This window comes from Bos indicus x Bos taurus, chromosome 3 (assembly GCF_003369695.1).
Source record: "Bos indicus x Bos taurus breed Angus x Brahman F1 hybrid chromosome 3, Bos_hybrid_MaternalHap_v2.0, whole genome shotgun sequence".
Classification (NCBI taxonomy): Eukaryota; Metazoa; Chordata; class Mammalia; order Artiodactyla; family Bovidae; genus Bos; species Bos indicus x Bos taurus.
This window is the reverse complement of record NC_040078.1, coordinates 6,134,178-6,149,210: the sequence shown is the minus strand read 5'-3', so window position 1 is coordinate 6,149,210 and position 15,033 is coordinate 6,134,178. Positions and strand designations below refer to the sequence as shown.

The window sequence follows — 15,033 nt, the reverse complement described above, 5'->3', positions numbered from 1 at the left end:
ACTTCACTTTTCCTCCCCGATCTTGAGGAACTTGTACTCCAGAGATAAGAGAGAACTAAATTAACTGTAAGCAAAATACCCTTGAACTACAAGGATTTGAACTGCACAGGTCTACTTAGACGTGGATCTTTTTCAGTAGTAAATACTACAGTACCACACCATCAGCACAGAGTGCTGAGTCAGCAAAGAGGCAGAACCATGGATCCAGAGGAGCCAGTGGATTTTTCATTCCAAGGAGGTTGGTACCCATAACCCTCGAGTGGTTCAGGGGTCAACTGCACAAGAATTTTAGATTGTTAGAATCCATGATCTCTGACCCTAATTCACCCTTGAATTGTGTAAGAAACCAAAACCATTTGTTTCTTTCATGGAATTCACCAAAATAAAGACCAAGTCACTTTTCACTACTTATATGTTTTTCATAAACTAGGAGTTTATTCTGAATTTGGTACAAATAGTTTTTAAGAAACACAGGGTACTGAACTTAGCCATTGAGATCCAAGTGACTAGAACAAAAATGTTACTTTTAATTGGTGCTTTCAAGCTATAATACATTGAGAAGTTAGTTCCCAGGCCTTTCTGTAGGACCTGAGAAGTGTAGAAAATTAGAATAAAAATACAATCTTTCTTCAGAATATACAGTGTCCAAATCAAGAACAATGAAGTAGTGGAGCTGGAAGGAGTGCAGAGGACTATATAATTGGATTTCTCAGTCTTTTACAAATACAATAATGAGGAGGAGGAAGGGAGGGACTGATTCATGACTTGCCCTCTGCTATTTAGTAGAACCTAAGGTTACAGCTCAGAATCCCTGGATTCCCCACCCAGTATCATTTCCACATGTCACATAGCCTTTTATATTTAATTGAAAGTAAAAAGAGAAATAAAAGCAGGAAACCAGTTGATCAGGAGAGATTGAAGAGGCTTTGAATCAATCTCAGTGTGTGACCCTGGGGTCTCTGTGGTATTGGTGCCTGGGTGGTGACTTGGGGTTGTTCATTCAGTCTTGAGGGGAGGGTGACTTGTGTCTGAACCTCAGGATTCAACCTCAGTTCAACAGTACCTCAGGGAAGATGGGCTAATTTCCTCACTGTTCAGGAGTAGAATGGAGAAAGGATTTGTGCCCCAGCAGGCTTGCAGCCCTGGGTGTGGTGTGCTACACACAGTAGGAGCTTAATAAACATGATTTGATGTAGAAGAGTCAAAAGGGAGCCCAGGGAGAAGCTTCCTGCAATGACTAATGGAATGTGAGAGGTGGGTGTAAGGGCACCTGAGACAAACCCTCAGGTCGGCTTGCTTAAGAACCGTGGGTGCCTCACTGCACGCCACTCTATCAAACCACTCCAAACTAAGACAGCTAATGTGTCCCTGGCTTCCAGGTGGTGCTAGTGGTCAAGAACCCACCTGCCAATGCAGGAGACATAAGAAACGTGAATTTAATCCCTGGGTCCGGAAGATCCCTGGAGGAGGAAATGGCAACCCACACCCATCAGGTGGAAGACATTTGTCTTGCAGTTTCTAGAGGTCCTTAAAGGACATTTGCAAGAAGTGCCTTTCTGCAGTTAGAGCCCAATTAACTGTAGAAAGAACACTAGCCTGAGACTTCCCTGGCAGTCCTGTGGTTAAGACTCCATTCTTTCAGTGAATGAAATTGATTACTAGTGTTTATCAGTCTAATAATAAAATTTAATAGCAGCCCTCCAAAATGTGTGACCCTCATTTAGACTCTGAGGGGTCAAACAATCCAACTACCAAAAGATCACTGAGGATATTGGGATACTTACTGAATATGTAAGGATATTAAAGAATTGTTAATTCGTCAGTATAATCATGGTTTTTAATGCTTTGTTAAGAGCTCTGCAAAGGGATACCTGCTGAAAGAATTATAGGCGAAATGGTAAAAATAGTATACTATTATGCAAACTCATTGTTATTGTTTTTAAAAATGAGATTATGATTTTTTTTCTGACTACACATAAAGAAGGAAGGGCTTCCCTGGTGGCTCAGACCATAAAGAATCTGCCTGCAATGCAGAAAACCAGGGTTTGATCCCTGGGTAAGGAAGATCCCCTGGACGAGGGCATGACAACCTATTCCAATATTCTTGCCAAGAGAACTCCATAGACAGAGGAGCCCGGCAGCTAAAGTCCATAGGATCTGAGATGAACACGACTGAGAGACTAATACACATACATATACACACACACAGAGAGCAAGAAGGATGGAAGGAAATTTGATAGTTAATAGTCATCCACCTACAAAAACCTAGTTACCTTGTATTATTTCATTTATTATATATGGCATCTCTCCTTAACAAGATAAATATCCTCATTTATGGATAAGGATATGAAGCTCAGAGAGGCTTAGATTTTCAAGTTTATACAACTAAGGAAGTAATAGAGGTGGAGTTACCACATCCATTTTTTGTACTCCACTACATTGCTGATGTTAAGGCAGGGAATATAGACTGTGAATTTACATCCTTTCTTATGCTGGATTTTCTTTAATATCCCTGAAATGTGTAAACTTAGGAGCTATTTTCTCAGTCAAAAACAATTAGGCTTTCATGGTCTTTATCCTCTGGGTGACTCAGCCTTTAAAACGGAGTGCAGGTTTAATGTTATCTAATGAACTTAAAGGAAGAAAGATATAGGAATCTGTTATCTTCTGGCCTCCAGCCACATTCTGGTTCCTGTTACTAATGATTGATCCTGACTGAACTAAGTAAAGTTTAGTTCCTTTCCTTTCCGGCCAGCAGGACAGACAAAAGCTATTAACACTGGCCCCAGAAATATAAACTCATTCCCTAGATATCATCTATCCCATAACAGTCTTTGCTAAAGAAGGAGAAACAAATTAGATTGTCTTTCAGGGATCCTTCTAAATTTAAGATTCTGGAGTCTAAAAGTGTTGTGTATTGGTGTTTCAACATAGCCCAGGCCAAATGAAAGAAATACTAAGAAGAGGCAACAGTTGGAATACAGATTATAACTCCTTAAAGAAGCTGGGACAGGAACAGCATGAGAAACAACAGTGATACAATTTCATGAGGTTTACCAGAGCTAAAAGCTATCATTAGAAGCAAAAAAAAAAAAAAAAAAAAAGATTCACCTGTTTAACAAGGGTTTTCCTGATGAAATTATAGAAAAGCTTTCCCCCCACCACGTCCAATCTCATCCAGTGCCCCTTAGCAGGAATCCCTCTTTATTTTACAAGATACTCTCTTTACCCTATTTCAGCCTAAAAGTCACTGCTACTGTCCTTCTCAATCCTTTTGGAAACAGAGAAAGCACCAAGACGGCCTGCAAGCAGGTTTTTCTCTACTTGCTGTACATTTATATGTGGATTCTTTTGACAAAATATTTATTAAGTGCCTACTACTTTCCAAATACAGATTATCTTTTTAGTAATTGAAGTCTTTAGGCAAAGGAAGGGAAAATCTTTTTCATGAACAGATCTTTTCAATCTTCAGATTCGGAGTGGATGGGCACTAGGTGAGTCCCAAGGAGACAGTATGAAGGACAAGCTGCGCAGGAGGTTAACTGTGATTGGAAATTCAAAATTGTCTCCTTACTTGCCTGGGAGAGACAGTACGGATTGCACAAAGATGTTACAACATCAGTAAGACTCTCTGGACCTTCTCACCCTTTGCACATGCAGACCTGTTCCTTAGCCTGGAATGTCTTTCTTCTCTCTTCTTCCTCTCTGGACCTAACCAACTCCTTGGTCCTTTCAGGCTTAGCTCTCAAACCTTAGGCATCAGTCCCCTGAGACTTCTTACAGTTTTGCATGACTACCCAAAGCTCTGTTAGCTCCCTGCCCACTTTCTCCACTTTTATGCTTCTTGGCACTCAATTCATTTATTCCTCCGTAGTTGGTCTTAGCAGAGAGTTACTTTATTCTTATTCATTTCCCTTGTTATTATTTTGTCACTAAGTTGTGTCTGACTCTTCTGTGATCCCATGGACTGTAGCCTGCCAGGCTGTTCCATACATGGGATTTCCCAGGCAAGAATACTGGAGTGGATTGCCATTTCCTTCTCCAAAGGATCTTTCTGAATCAGGATCAAACCCACATCTGCAGTGGCAGACAGATTCTTTACCCCTGAGCCACTAGAGAAGCCCAGATTTATCTCCCTACCTGAATTGCAATTTCCCAGAGAGATATTTTATCCTTATGCCTATGGCAAGTATGGAGGTTTGAAAAGCAATCCAGAGAAACAGTCAAAATCAGTAAGAATTGAAACAAAGTTTTTCTTAGGGACACCTCCTCCTTATTTTATTATACACTTTATTCACTTCCTTAAGATTACAGAGTTTCTCTGAAATATTTGCCAGTAAGTCACACAACTCTCTATCAGCAACAGCAAGCTTCAAATTCACACTTGTTTCCAAAGAGCATGATCTCAAACTCTACTGTCTCTTTAGGCTTCCTTGATGATCCTATGTCCATTCTGACTCATTTATCATTTATTCAAGTTCATTGCTATGGCGTTTCAATTCTTTATGTACTTTTATCTTTTCTCTATAATTTGCCCAAGGATTTGCTAATGCCTTTGGAAAAAGCTGTATTTACTTAATTCTGTGAACCCAGGAGTCTTGATCCATTCTATTTGTTGCTTCTGTGTGGCTTGAAAACCTTAAAAGTTACTTGATTAGGCACCTTTCTCCTCTAAATTGTCAATACTTAGATCCACATAAATTAAAGAAGATGGGGGAAAACTGGATGTTTAGTAAAATGATAATAAACAACTAGATGAAGCATCACTTCCCCCATTTACTTTCTATAGTGCTGAAATTCCCAGCATTGTCATATACTTGAGATGACCAGAAGCACCCGTGTGAGCCATGGATTAAACACACTCGTCATTAGCAACCCACAAAAATCAGATGTATGTCAAATACGTCAAACTCTTCTATAGAGGAGAGTTTGTGATACTTTATTAACAGTTCGGGAAAATTCTTGGTCAGTAGTTGCTGTCTTCATTACTCTTTTACTCCCCTTTATTTAGTAGAGATTGTAGATTTGGTATCAGGGGTAATCAACACCACCAGACAAAAATAATAATAACCACATTGGTTGCTTTATATAATGGTAATAACTTCTGGGAATCATAATAATACTTTTTATTTCAGAAGACTTTCATGGTTTTCTGAAGAGCAATATTTAAAAATTAAACTTGTTCAGAGACATTCAAGAAACTTAAAATGAATGAATTTTTAAAAGAAGCCTAAAAGTCATAGTTGAATATCACTGGTAAAAATAAGTCTTTCAATTGATTCAGCTCTTTCCTTTTCCATTGACTTTCTAATATTCCCACACATACAGCATTAGGTTTCAGTATAACAGAAGGTAAAAGTTGTGGGGTGGTGGTCATTCATTTCTCAAATGTTTATTGTAGGTCTTTTTAAATATATAAAAATATCTGAGGCCAACTTTGAGTTTTAATGACTAAGAGTCTTAAAACTCTAAATAAATAGTAGAAGAATAGTTTCTACAAATACATCAAAGTTGACTCTGGCTTAATGCTTTCTTAAACATTGAGAAAGAACTGTTTTCTAAAGCTTCCCTTACATGAAGTAAATGTTGCTTTTTTTGTAAGTCAGAGTCTCACTGAGTAGATTACTTCTGCCACAGCCATGATTTCAACACAGGGTTGAATTCTTGATGATTTTCACTAATTGACTTCTAAGCTTTCAGAAAGAAATAAATTAAGAAAACCTTCCCTTTAATTGCAACTCTCATTAGTCACTGAAACCAGGTGTATCTCACTTTATTTAAGTTATAGAACACCTAATCCAAAGTTCATTTACTAAGAAAGAAAATAGAAATTCCAGGAAAGTGAAATAAATTGCTCATGGACACAAATTAGTTAATGACAAAACTAAGTCTGTTCCTTACTCCCTAACCTTTCCGCTATGAGTAGAGCCAAGGAAAGCAGATTTGGAAGGATTTATTCAAGTATCATTTTCCCCTTAGAATAAACAATCTTTCCATAAATATTTCCTAACAGCTCCAAATCATGGCTGTGGCAGAAGTGATCTACTCAGCGAGACTCTGACTTACAAGAAAGTAACATTTACTTCATGTAAGGGAAGCTTTAGAAAATAGTTCTTTCTCAATGTTTAGGAAAGCATTAAGCCAGAGTCCACTTTGATGTATTTGTAGAAATATCTCCACAATTCCACTTCTCCAAATCACTCATTACAGGTAGCACTTAATTGGAAATATGACTGCAATGGTAACAGATCATGAAAAAATATATATAATATGACACCATAATTGCAGGATTCTACCATATACCTTAAAAGTTTCAGGTAATCTATGCAAAAAAAGCTTGCTCCTTGGTTGCTCTTTAATATTCAATGTGAACATTAGTTATATCCTGAAGCATGAGAATTTACTGTGACTTAAAAAAATTGTAAAGTGAATCAATAACAATGTAGGTAGTAAATTAATGAATCAGATATGAAACAGTTATAGGAATCAATTTAAAAAATGTTCAATCCATGTGTCTAAGTAAACATTATGCATATGTATAAGAACAAATAGGGAAATATTAGTAACACTGCCAAACTTTCAATACAATTTATTGAGTATTCACTAAATGCCAAGCAGTAGATCGTACGATCACACAGTGACCAGCAGATCATGATTTAATCATTCTGAGTAGAGAGTCCATCAATTAATAAGGTAAGATTTATCCATTACAGGAAAGTACATGATTTCAAACAATAAATGGGCTAAAGATATATATTAAAATTGTGGTAAAAGTCAGATATGCAATCTCAGAGTTGAAAAAATGGAAAAAGAAAGAATTATGCATCATGTCATGTTCCAGGAAGAGTCTTTCACCCCGGTGTTGTGTTTTGGGCTTTCTGTAGAGTCTGAGGTAGTCTGAGATCAGTAAATGGTATCCAGCAATGAAACCTGTCTTCCTCCCCAGGTTTGGTCCAAAGGCCAATATCACCCACCTACTTACCATCTCACTACTAATTACTGAAGTCCTACTTCTCTTTTTATATATATATATACACATATATATATACACATACATACATCTTAAAAAAAAAAATCTGTGCTTTTGACAGTACAAAGTGAGAGTAGGCTTTATTCCCAGTCACTTATCAGTATTGTTGGAGACAAATTACTTTGTTAGGATGTTACCTCTTTAAAATCATTTTGAGATTATTTCTAAGGTTGAAGTCGTCAAAAAGAAAACCTGAGCTCATTAGAGACAGAGTATAGATCTACTGAACAGCACAACCTTCTTAGGCAAACATTGCCACTGCCTTTAGGAATGAAGTTAGGCTGTACAAGGATCATCTTTATTTCCTTTAAATAATGTAGGATCAAACAAAATGTAATCAAATTCATTCTTAAGAAAGGAGAACCCTACTTCTTTGCATCAGGTAGGACTGTTGGGTTAAATTCTCTAACAAGTCAGATGCTTCTTCTCCTTAAGTTTACTTAGTCTAGATACTTAGGATTCCCTCTAGAATATTGTCCAGTCTAAGGATAATCACAGAGCCTCAAAGGCATTCCTCTATGTCTAAAAAAAAAAAAAAAAAAAGGCACAATGTTAGCTGATAAATAATCTCTACATCCCAAGGACTGTCTTCTGTCCAGCAACCCAGCTTCTTCTGATGGTATCCAGCCAGAAGACAAAGAGCAGTGAGAAGTCCTCTCTGCTTCATTGCAAAGCTGAGTGTTCCTCTCTGAGTTCATGTACATTAATAAAGGTTAACATTTATGCAGTTCTGATATGTGCCAGACAGTGTTCTGAGAGTTTCACACACAGTAATTCATTCAGCCCTCGTAACCAGCTAGTAAGATAGACACACAGACCCATTTTACCAGTAGGGACCCTGAGATACAGAGAGTTCAAATAAGTTGCCCAAGACCACACAAATAGTAAGTAATGGAACCAGGATTCAAACTCAAGCAGTTTGATGTTGGAATCCATGCTCTTAACCATACACTTTTGAGTCTGCACAAGCACCTATAAAATAGGAGGAAATCCTTGGAGGAAGTGATGTTCTGGATACAAACGATGTATGCTATGTCTCATATTGTATCAGTCTCCTAGCTCAGATCTTTCAAAACTTTGTCGTTTAACAGAGGAGACAATTCCCAGTCTACAATCAACCACCTGTTTTGCCACAAACCACAGTGACCCCTGAGTGAAGATTCTCCTTATCTCCATCTCTTAAACCAAAATAACTCATTCTCACCTTTCCAGGCATGAGTGGGGCAAGGCTGCAAGTCCTTTGCACATTTTGGCAAGTGGCTTAGCTCCTCAGCTTTGAACACAAGTCCTTATCAGCAGAGCAAGTCTTTGAAAACTTCAAAACCGTCTGAGACTGCCTTTTTCTCCGGGGAATATATAGAGGCTCTCTTCCAGCCCTCTGTCACTCTGTGGACCAATCCAGAGCCTTAGAAGAAATTGCAAGCTGGAGAGCAACAGCGCTTGTGTGGGAGGTGGAGGCTGGAATCTTTCCTCTGCGGCAGGCACTGCCACATTAGGTTTTCAACTGCTCTTATCAGAACACTGCTGCCAGAGCAGGGGTAGGCCCTAAACTGTGCACAGGTTGTTCATGCTTTAACTCATAAATTTGAACCCATCACAGCAAAGATGTGGTTTTTGTTATGAAGCAGAGTGCTTTGGGCTACTTCGGATGTGTCAGTCACAAGATTGTTAGGACTACAAGGGCCCTCGCAGATCATGTAGCCCAGCTTTGTTCCACAGTACAGGAAACAGTTTTAGAGAACTCTGGGGGACATATATGTGAATCCCTACGACGTGCCAGGCACTGAGCTGGATGCTGGAAATTCAAGTGAAAAGGTACTCTATGCTCTCAAGATCCCAAACGTCATATAAATATGGTATAAGTGAGTGATGGAGGCAGGCCCAGAATGCTGTGAGCTTTTAAGCACCAGAAAAGAAGATTTTTTTGGAGGAAATAACACCTGAGCTGAGTGATGAAAAGATAAAATACCTTACATGATTCTATCTACTATATTTTATCCTCTGTTCTAATTCTGTAAATGATCTTCTGATTGTCCTTTTACTTTGATGACTAGGTTAGGTTATTCTCTGGAGTAACACCCCCATGGACCCACTCATCCTTGGTTGGGTTTATCATGCTTTCCCCTTCAACATTTTCCTGTTTCCTATCATTCAAGGATTATTTTCACCAAAATTTACCTTCTTTGTGTTTCATCCTGTTAGGATTCAAGGGGCTAATACATTAATAAGTGCATGCCTGCTAAGTTGCTTCAGTTGTGTCCCACTCTTTGCTACCCTGTGGATTGTTGCCTGCCAGGCTCCTCTGTTCCTGGGATTTTCCAGGCAAGAATACTGGAGTGGGTTATCATGCCCTCCTCCAGGGGATCTTCTGGACCCAGGGATTGAACCTGTGTCTCTTATGTCTCCTGCATTTGCAGGCAATTTTTTTTTTTTTTGCTACTAACACCACCTGGGAAGCCCTGAATTTATCATTAGTATGTAATGATATTTATTATATCATATTATATCAATAGTGTAATGATATTTATCATTAGCATGTAAATGCAGATGGCTAAGGGGTTAGCAAGAGTCTAAGGTAAAAATAAGCAGCATCATATAATCTGTAAGAAAAGCTCTAAACTTGGAATTAAAGGTGATTCTCATAACATTCCACATTATCTGAAATTGTTTTAAACTGTTTTAACTGTTGATCAGAACCTGTAAAGTCAATATAGTATATTATAACCTGGTGCTTTAAAGCAAATAAATAGAATATAATACACAAATATTCAACTGCATTGTGTGAAGAAAAGACACTGTTTTCTGAAATTTTTGCTTTAATTAACCATATGTGTGAGTAGGATCATTAGTTAAACTGTATCTCTGACTATAAATAATGATCATAAAGGTTTGAAAGCTATTACTCTATACCGTACATTATTTTAGATTTTTTAAATGTGGACCATTTTTTAAAAAGCCTTTATTGAATTTATTACAATATTGCTTCTTCTTTTTTTTTCTTTAATGATTTGGTTTTTAGGCCAGGATCCAACCCATACCTCCTGCATTGGAAGGAAAAGTCTTAACCACTGGGCCACCAGGGAAGTCCCTACCATACATTTTTAAAAATAGGGAACCCTATTGTAGTCAATTCTGACTTTGCACAACATCAGGCACATAGACATTTACAAAGATTGCTTCAACTAAATACAGCTGTCCAAGTTCTGCCATTACTGGCCACGCAAACATCAACAAATCAATTAATCTGAGTGATTCAGTGTTCATAGAAATATAAACACTGTTATTGATGACTGAGTCTCATAATAGGAATATGTGTAAAGCTAGCAGAAGAAACTCCTTAGAGCCAAAGCCTAAATTACTGTTTGATACACAAATGGCCTAGAGGAGAAAATAATATGAAAAAAATTAATGTAGAACATTGGAGAGTGATGCTTTGGCTAGGGCTGAAGTTCAAAGCAGGTTTCTGACTATCCCAGAAGAGTGATGAGTGGAGTTATTCAAAACTAAAAATTATATCTATCATTGTAAATCATGAACTAGAACACAAAATGAAAAAAAGCGAACTCAAATAGAAATAAATCCAGCACATATTTGTTTTAAAAACTTCATGAGGAGGGCATGTAAAAGAGTTTGCTCATTGTATTAGGGTTCTGAGGAGATATCCACAGAGATGTGTTATAAGGAATTGACTCACTTGATTCTGGACATTGAGAAGTTCCAAGATCTGCAGTCAGAAAGCTGAAGACCCAGGAGAGCCCAGGTATGTGCTAGTCCAGAGGCCTGAGAAGCAGAAGCAATGGTATAAGTTCCAATCTGAGTCCAAGTCCTAGTCTGAAGGTAGGAGATGATCCATGTTTCAATGAAGACAGGAAGAAAGGATGAAATGTCCCTTTCTCCACTTTATGTTCTATACAGGCTATCAATGGATTGGATGAGGCTCACTCATATTGGGGAAGGCAATCAGATTTACTCCATCTTCTGATTCAAATGTTCGTCTCATTCAGAAACACCCTCACAGATACACTCAGGATATTTGACCAACTATTTGGGATCCTGGTGGTCCAGTCACCTTGACATATAAATAGAGTCATCAGTTCAGTTCAGTTCAGTTGCTCAGTCGTGTCCGACTCTTTGTGACCCCATGTATCGCAGCACGCTAGGCCTCCCGGTCCATCACCAACTCCTGGAGTTCACTCAGACTCACGTCCATCGAGTCAGTAATGCCATCTCATCCTCTTTCATCCCCTTCTTCTCCTGCCCCCAATTCCTCCCAGCATCAGAATCTTGTCCAATGAGTCAACTCTTCACATGAGGTGGCCAAAATACTGGAGTTTCACCTTCAGCATCATTCCCTTCAAAGAAATCCCAGGGCTGATCTCCTTCAGAATGGACTGGTTGGATCTCCTTGCAGGCCAAGGGACTCTCAAGAGTCTTCTCCAACACCACAGTTCAAAAGCATCAATTCTTCGGTGCTCAGCTTTCTTCACAGTCCAACTCTCACATCCATACATGACCACTGGAAAAACCATAGCCTTGACTAGACGGACCTTTGTTGGCAAAGTACTGTCTCTGCTTTTCAATATGCTATCTAGGTTGGTCATAACTTTTCTTCCAAGGAGTAAGTGTCTTTTAATTTCATGGCTGCAGTCACCATCTGCAGTGATTTTGGAGCCCCCAAAAATAAAGTCTGATGCAGCTTCCACTGTTTCCCCATCTATTTCCCCAAAAGTGATGGGACCAGATGCCATGATCTTTGTTTTCTGAATGTTGAGCTTTAAGCCCACTTTTTAACTCTCCTCTTTCACTTTCATCAAGAGGCTTTTTAGTTCCTCTTCACTTTCTGCCATAAGGGTGGTGTCATCTGCATATCTGAGGTTATTGATATTCCTCCTGGCAATCTTGATTCCAGCTTGTGCTTCTTCCAGCCCAGCGTTTCTCATGATGTACTCTGCATAGAAGTTAAATAAGCAGGGTGACAATATACAGCCTTGACATACTCCTTTTCCTATTTGGAACCAGTCTGTTGTTCCATGTCCAGTTCTAACTGTTGGTTCCTGACCTGCATATAGGTTTCTCAAGAGGCAGGTCAGGTGGTCTGGTATTCCCATCTCTTTCAGAATTTTCCACAGTTTATTGTGATCCACACAGTCAAAGGCTTTGGCATAGTCAATAAAGCAGAAATAGATGTTTTTCTGGAACTCTCTTGCTTTTCCCATGAGCCAGTGGATGTTGGTAATTTGATCTCTGGTTCCTCTGCCTTTTCTAAAACCAGCTTGAACATCAGGAAGCTCATGGTTCACGTATTGCTGAAGCCTGGCTTGGAGAATTTTGAGCATTATTTTACTAGCGTGTGAGATGAGTGCAATTGTGGGGTAGTTTGAGCTTTTTTTGGCATTGCCTTTCTTTGGGATTAGAATGAAAACTGACCTTTTCCAGTCCTGTGGCCACTGCTGAGTTTTCCAAATTTGCTGGCATACTGAGTGCAGCATTTTCACAGCATCATCTTTCAGGATTTGAAACAGCTCAACTGGAATTCCATCACCTCCACTAGCCTTGTTCGTAGTGATGCTTTCTAAGGCCCACTTGACTTCACATTCCAGGATGTCTGGCTCTAGGTGAGTGATCACACCATCGTGATTATCGTGGTCATGAAGATCTTTTTTGTACAGTTCTTCTGTGTATTCTTGGAGAAGGAAATGGCAACTCACTCCAGTGTTCTTGCTTGGAGAATCCTGTGTATTCTTGCCACCTGTTTTTAATATCTTCTGCTTCTGTTAGGTCCATACCATTTCTGTCCTTTATTGAGCCCATCTTTGCATGAAATATTCCCTTGGTATCTCTAATTTTCTTGAAGAGATCTCTAGTTTTTCTCATTCTGTTGTTTTACTCTATTTCTTTGCATTGATCACTGAGGAAGGCTTTCTTAAATCTTATTATTTTTGGAACTCTGCATTCAGATGCTTATATCTTTCCTTTTCTCCTTTGCTTTTCGCTTCTCTTCTTTTCACAGCTATTTGCAAGGCCTCCCCAGACAGCCATTTTGCTTTTTTGCATTTCTTTTCCATGGGGATGGTCTTGATCCCTGTCTCCTGTACAATGTCACGAACCTCCATCCATAGTTCATCAGGCACTCTATCTATCTGATCTAGCCCCTTAAATCTATTTCTCACTTCCACTGTATAATCATAAGGGATTTGATTTAGGTCATACCTGAATGGTCTAGTGGTTTTCCCTACTTTCTTCAATTTAAGTCTGAATTTGGCAATAAGTAATTCATGATCTGAGCCACAGTCAGCTCCTGGTCTTGTTTTTGTTGACTGTATAGAGCTTCTCCATCTCTGGCTTCAAAGAATATAATCAATCTGATTTCAGTGTTGACCATATGATGATGTCCATGTGTAGAGTCTTCTCTTGTGTTGTTGGAAGAGGGTGTTTGCTATATCCAGTGCATTTTCTTGGCAAAACTCTATTAGTTTTTGCCCTGCTTCATTACGTATTCCAAGGCCAAATTTGCCTGTTACTCCAGGTGTTTCTTGACTTCCTACTTTCACATTCCAGTCCCCTATAATGAAAAGGACATCTTTTTTGGGTGTTAATTCTAAAAGGTCTTGTAGGTCTTCATAGAACCGTTCAACTTCAGCTTCTTCAGCATTACCGGTTGGGGCATAGACTTGAATTACTGTGATACTGAATGGTTTGCCTTGAAAATGAACAGAGATCATTCTGTCGTTTTTGAGATTGTATCCAAGTACTGCATTTTGGACTCTTTTGTTGACCATGATGGCCACTCCATTTCTTCTAAGGGATTTCTGCCCGCAGTAATAGATATAATGGTCATCTGAGTTAAATTCACCCATTCCAGTCCATTTTAGTTTGCTGATTCCTAGAATGTCGATGTTCACTCTTGCCATCTCCCGTTTGACCACTTCCAATTTGCCTTGATTCATGGACCTGACATTCCAGGTTCCTATGCAATATTGCTCTTTACAGCATCGGACCTTGCTTCCATTGCCAGTCACATCCACAACTGGGTGGTGTTTCTGCTTTGGCTCCACCCCCCTTCATTCTTTATGGAGTTATTTCTCCACTGATCTCCAGGACCATATTGGACACCTACTGACCTGGGGAGTTGCTCTTTCAGTATCCTATCATTTTGCCTTTTCATACTGTTCATGGGGTTCTCAAGGCAAGAATACTGAAGTGGTATGCCATTCCCTTCTCTAGTGGACCACATTCTGTCAGCCCTCTTCACCATGCCCGCCCATCTTGGGTTGCCCCAAGGGCATTGCTTAGTTTCATTGAGTTAGACAAGGCTGTGGTCCTAGTGTGATTAGATTGACTAGTTTTCTGTGAGTATGGTTTCAGTGTGTCTGCCCTCTGATGCCCTCTTGCAATGCCTACCATCTTACTTGGGTTTCTCTTACCTTGGACATGGGGTATCTCTTCATGGCTGCTCCAGCAAAGCACAGCCGCTGCTCCTTACCTTGGACGAGGAAGGGTAATCATTAGTCCTTGCCAAATCAAGGGGGAGATATAGTAAAAACCATCCCACTAATCCAGATTAATGTTAGACAAAGTAGATTGTAAGAAACAGAACAGATGAATGGATAAGAAAGCAGTGGTACATATACACCATGGAGTATTACTCAACCATTAAAAAGGATACATTTGAATCAGTTCTAATGAGATGGATGAAACTGGAGCCTGTTATACAGAGTGAAGTAAGCCAGAAAGAAAAACACCAATACAGTATACTAACGCATATATATGGAATTTAGAAAGATGGTAACAATAACCCTGTATACGAGACAGCAAAAGAGACACTGATGTATAGAACAGTCTTTTGGACTCTGTGGGAGAGGAAGAGGGTGGGATGATTTGGGAGAATGGCATTGAAATGTATAATATCATATATGAAATGAGTTGCCAGTCCAGGTTCGATGCACGATACTGGATGCTTGGGGCTGGTGCACTGGGACGACCCATAGGGATGGTACGGGGAG

At 39.2% G+C, this 15,033-nt stretch overlaps 1 protein-coding gene across 1 annotated transcript in view; it reads right to left on the bottom strand.

The window, feature by feature from the left end:
• The window catches only part of RGS5 (regulator of G protein signaling 5), a 56,862-nt gene extending 48,481 nt beyond the window's left edge, over positions 1-8,381 (bottom strand). Inside the window, exon 1 of the mRNA XM_027527148.1 lies at positions 8,235-8,381. Within this exon, the coding sequence (XP_027382949.1) occupies positions 8,235-8,278 (44 nt within the window). The 5' untranslated portion in view covers positions 8,279-8,381. The remainder of the gene's footprint in view (positions 1-8,234) is intronic.
• Between the last annotated feature and the right edge of the window lie 6,652 nt (positions 8,382-15,033).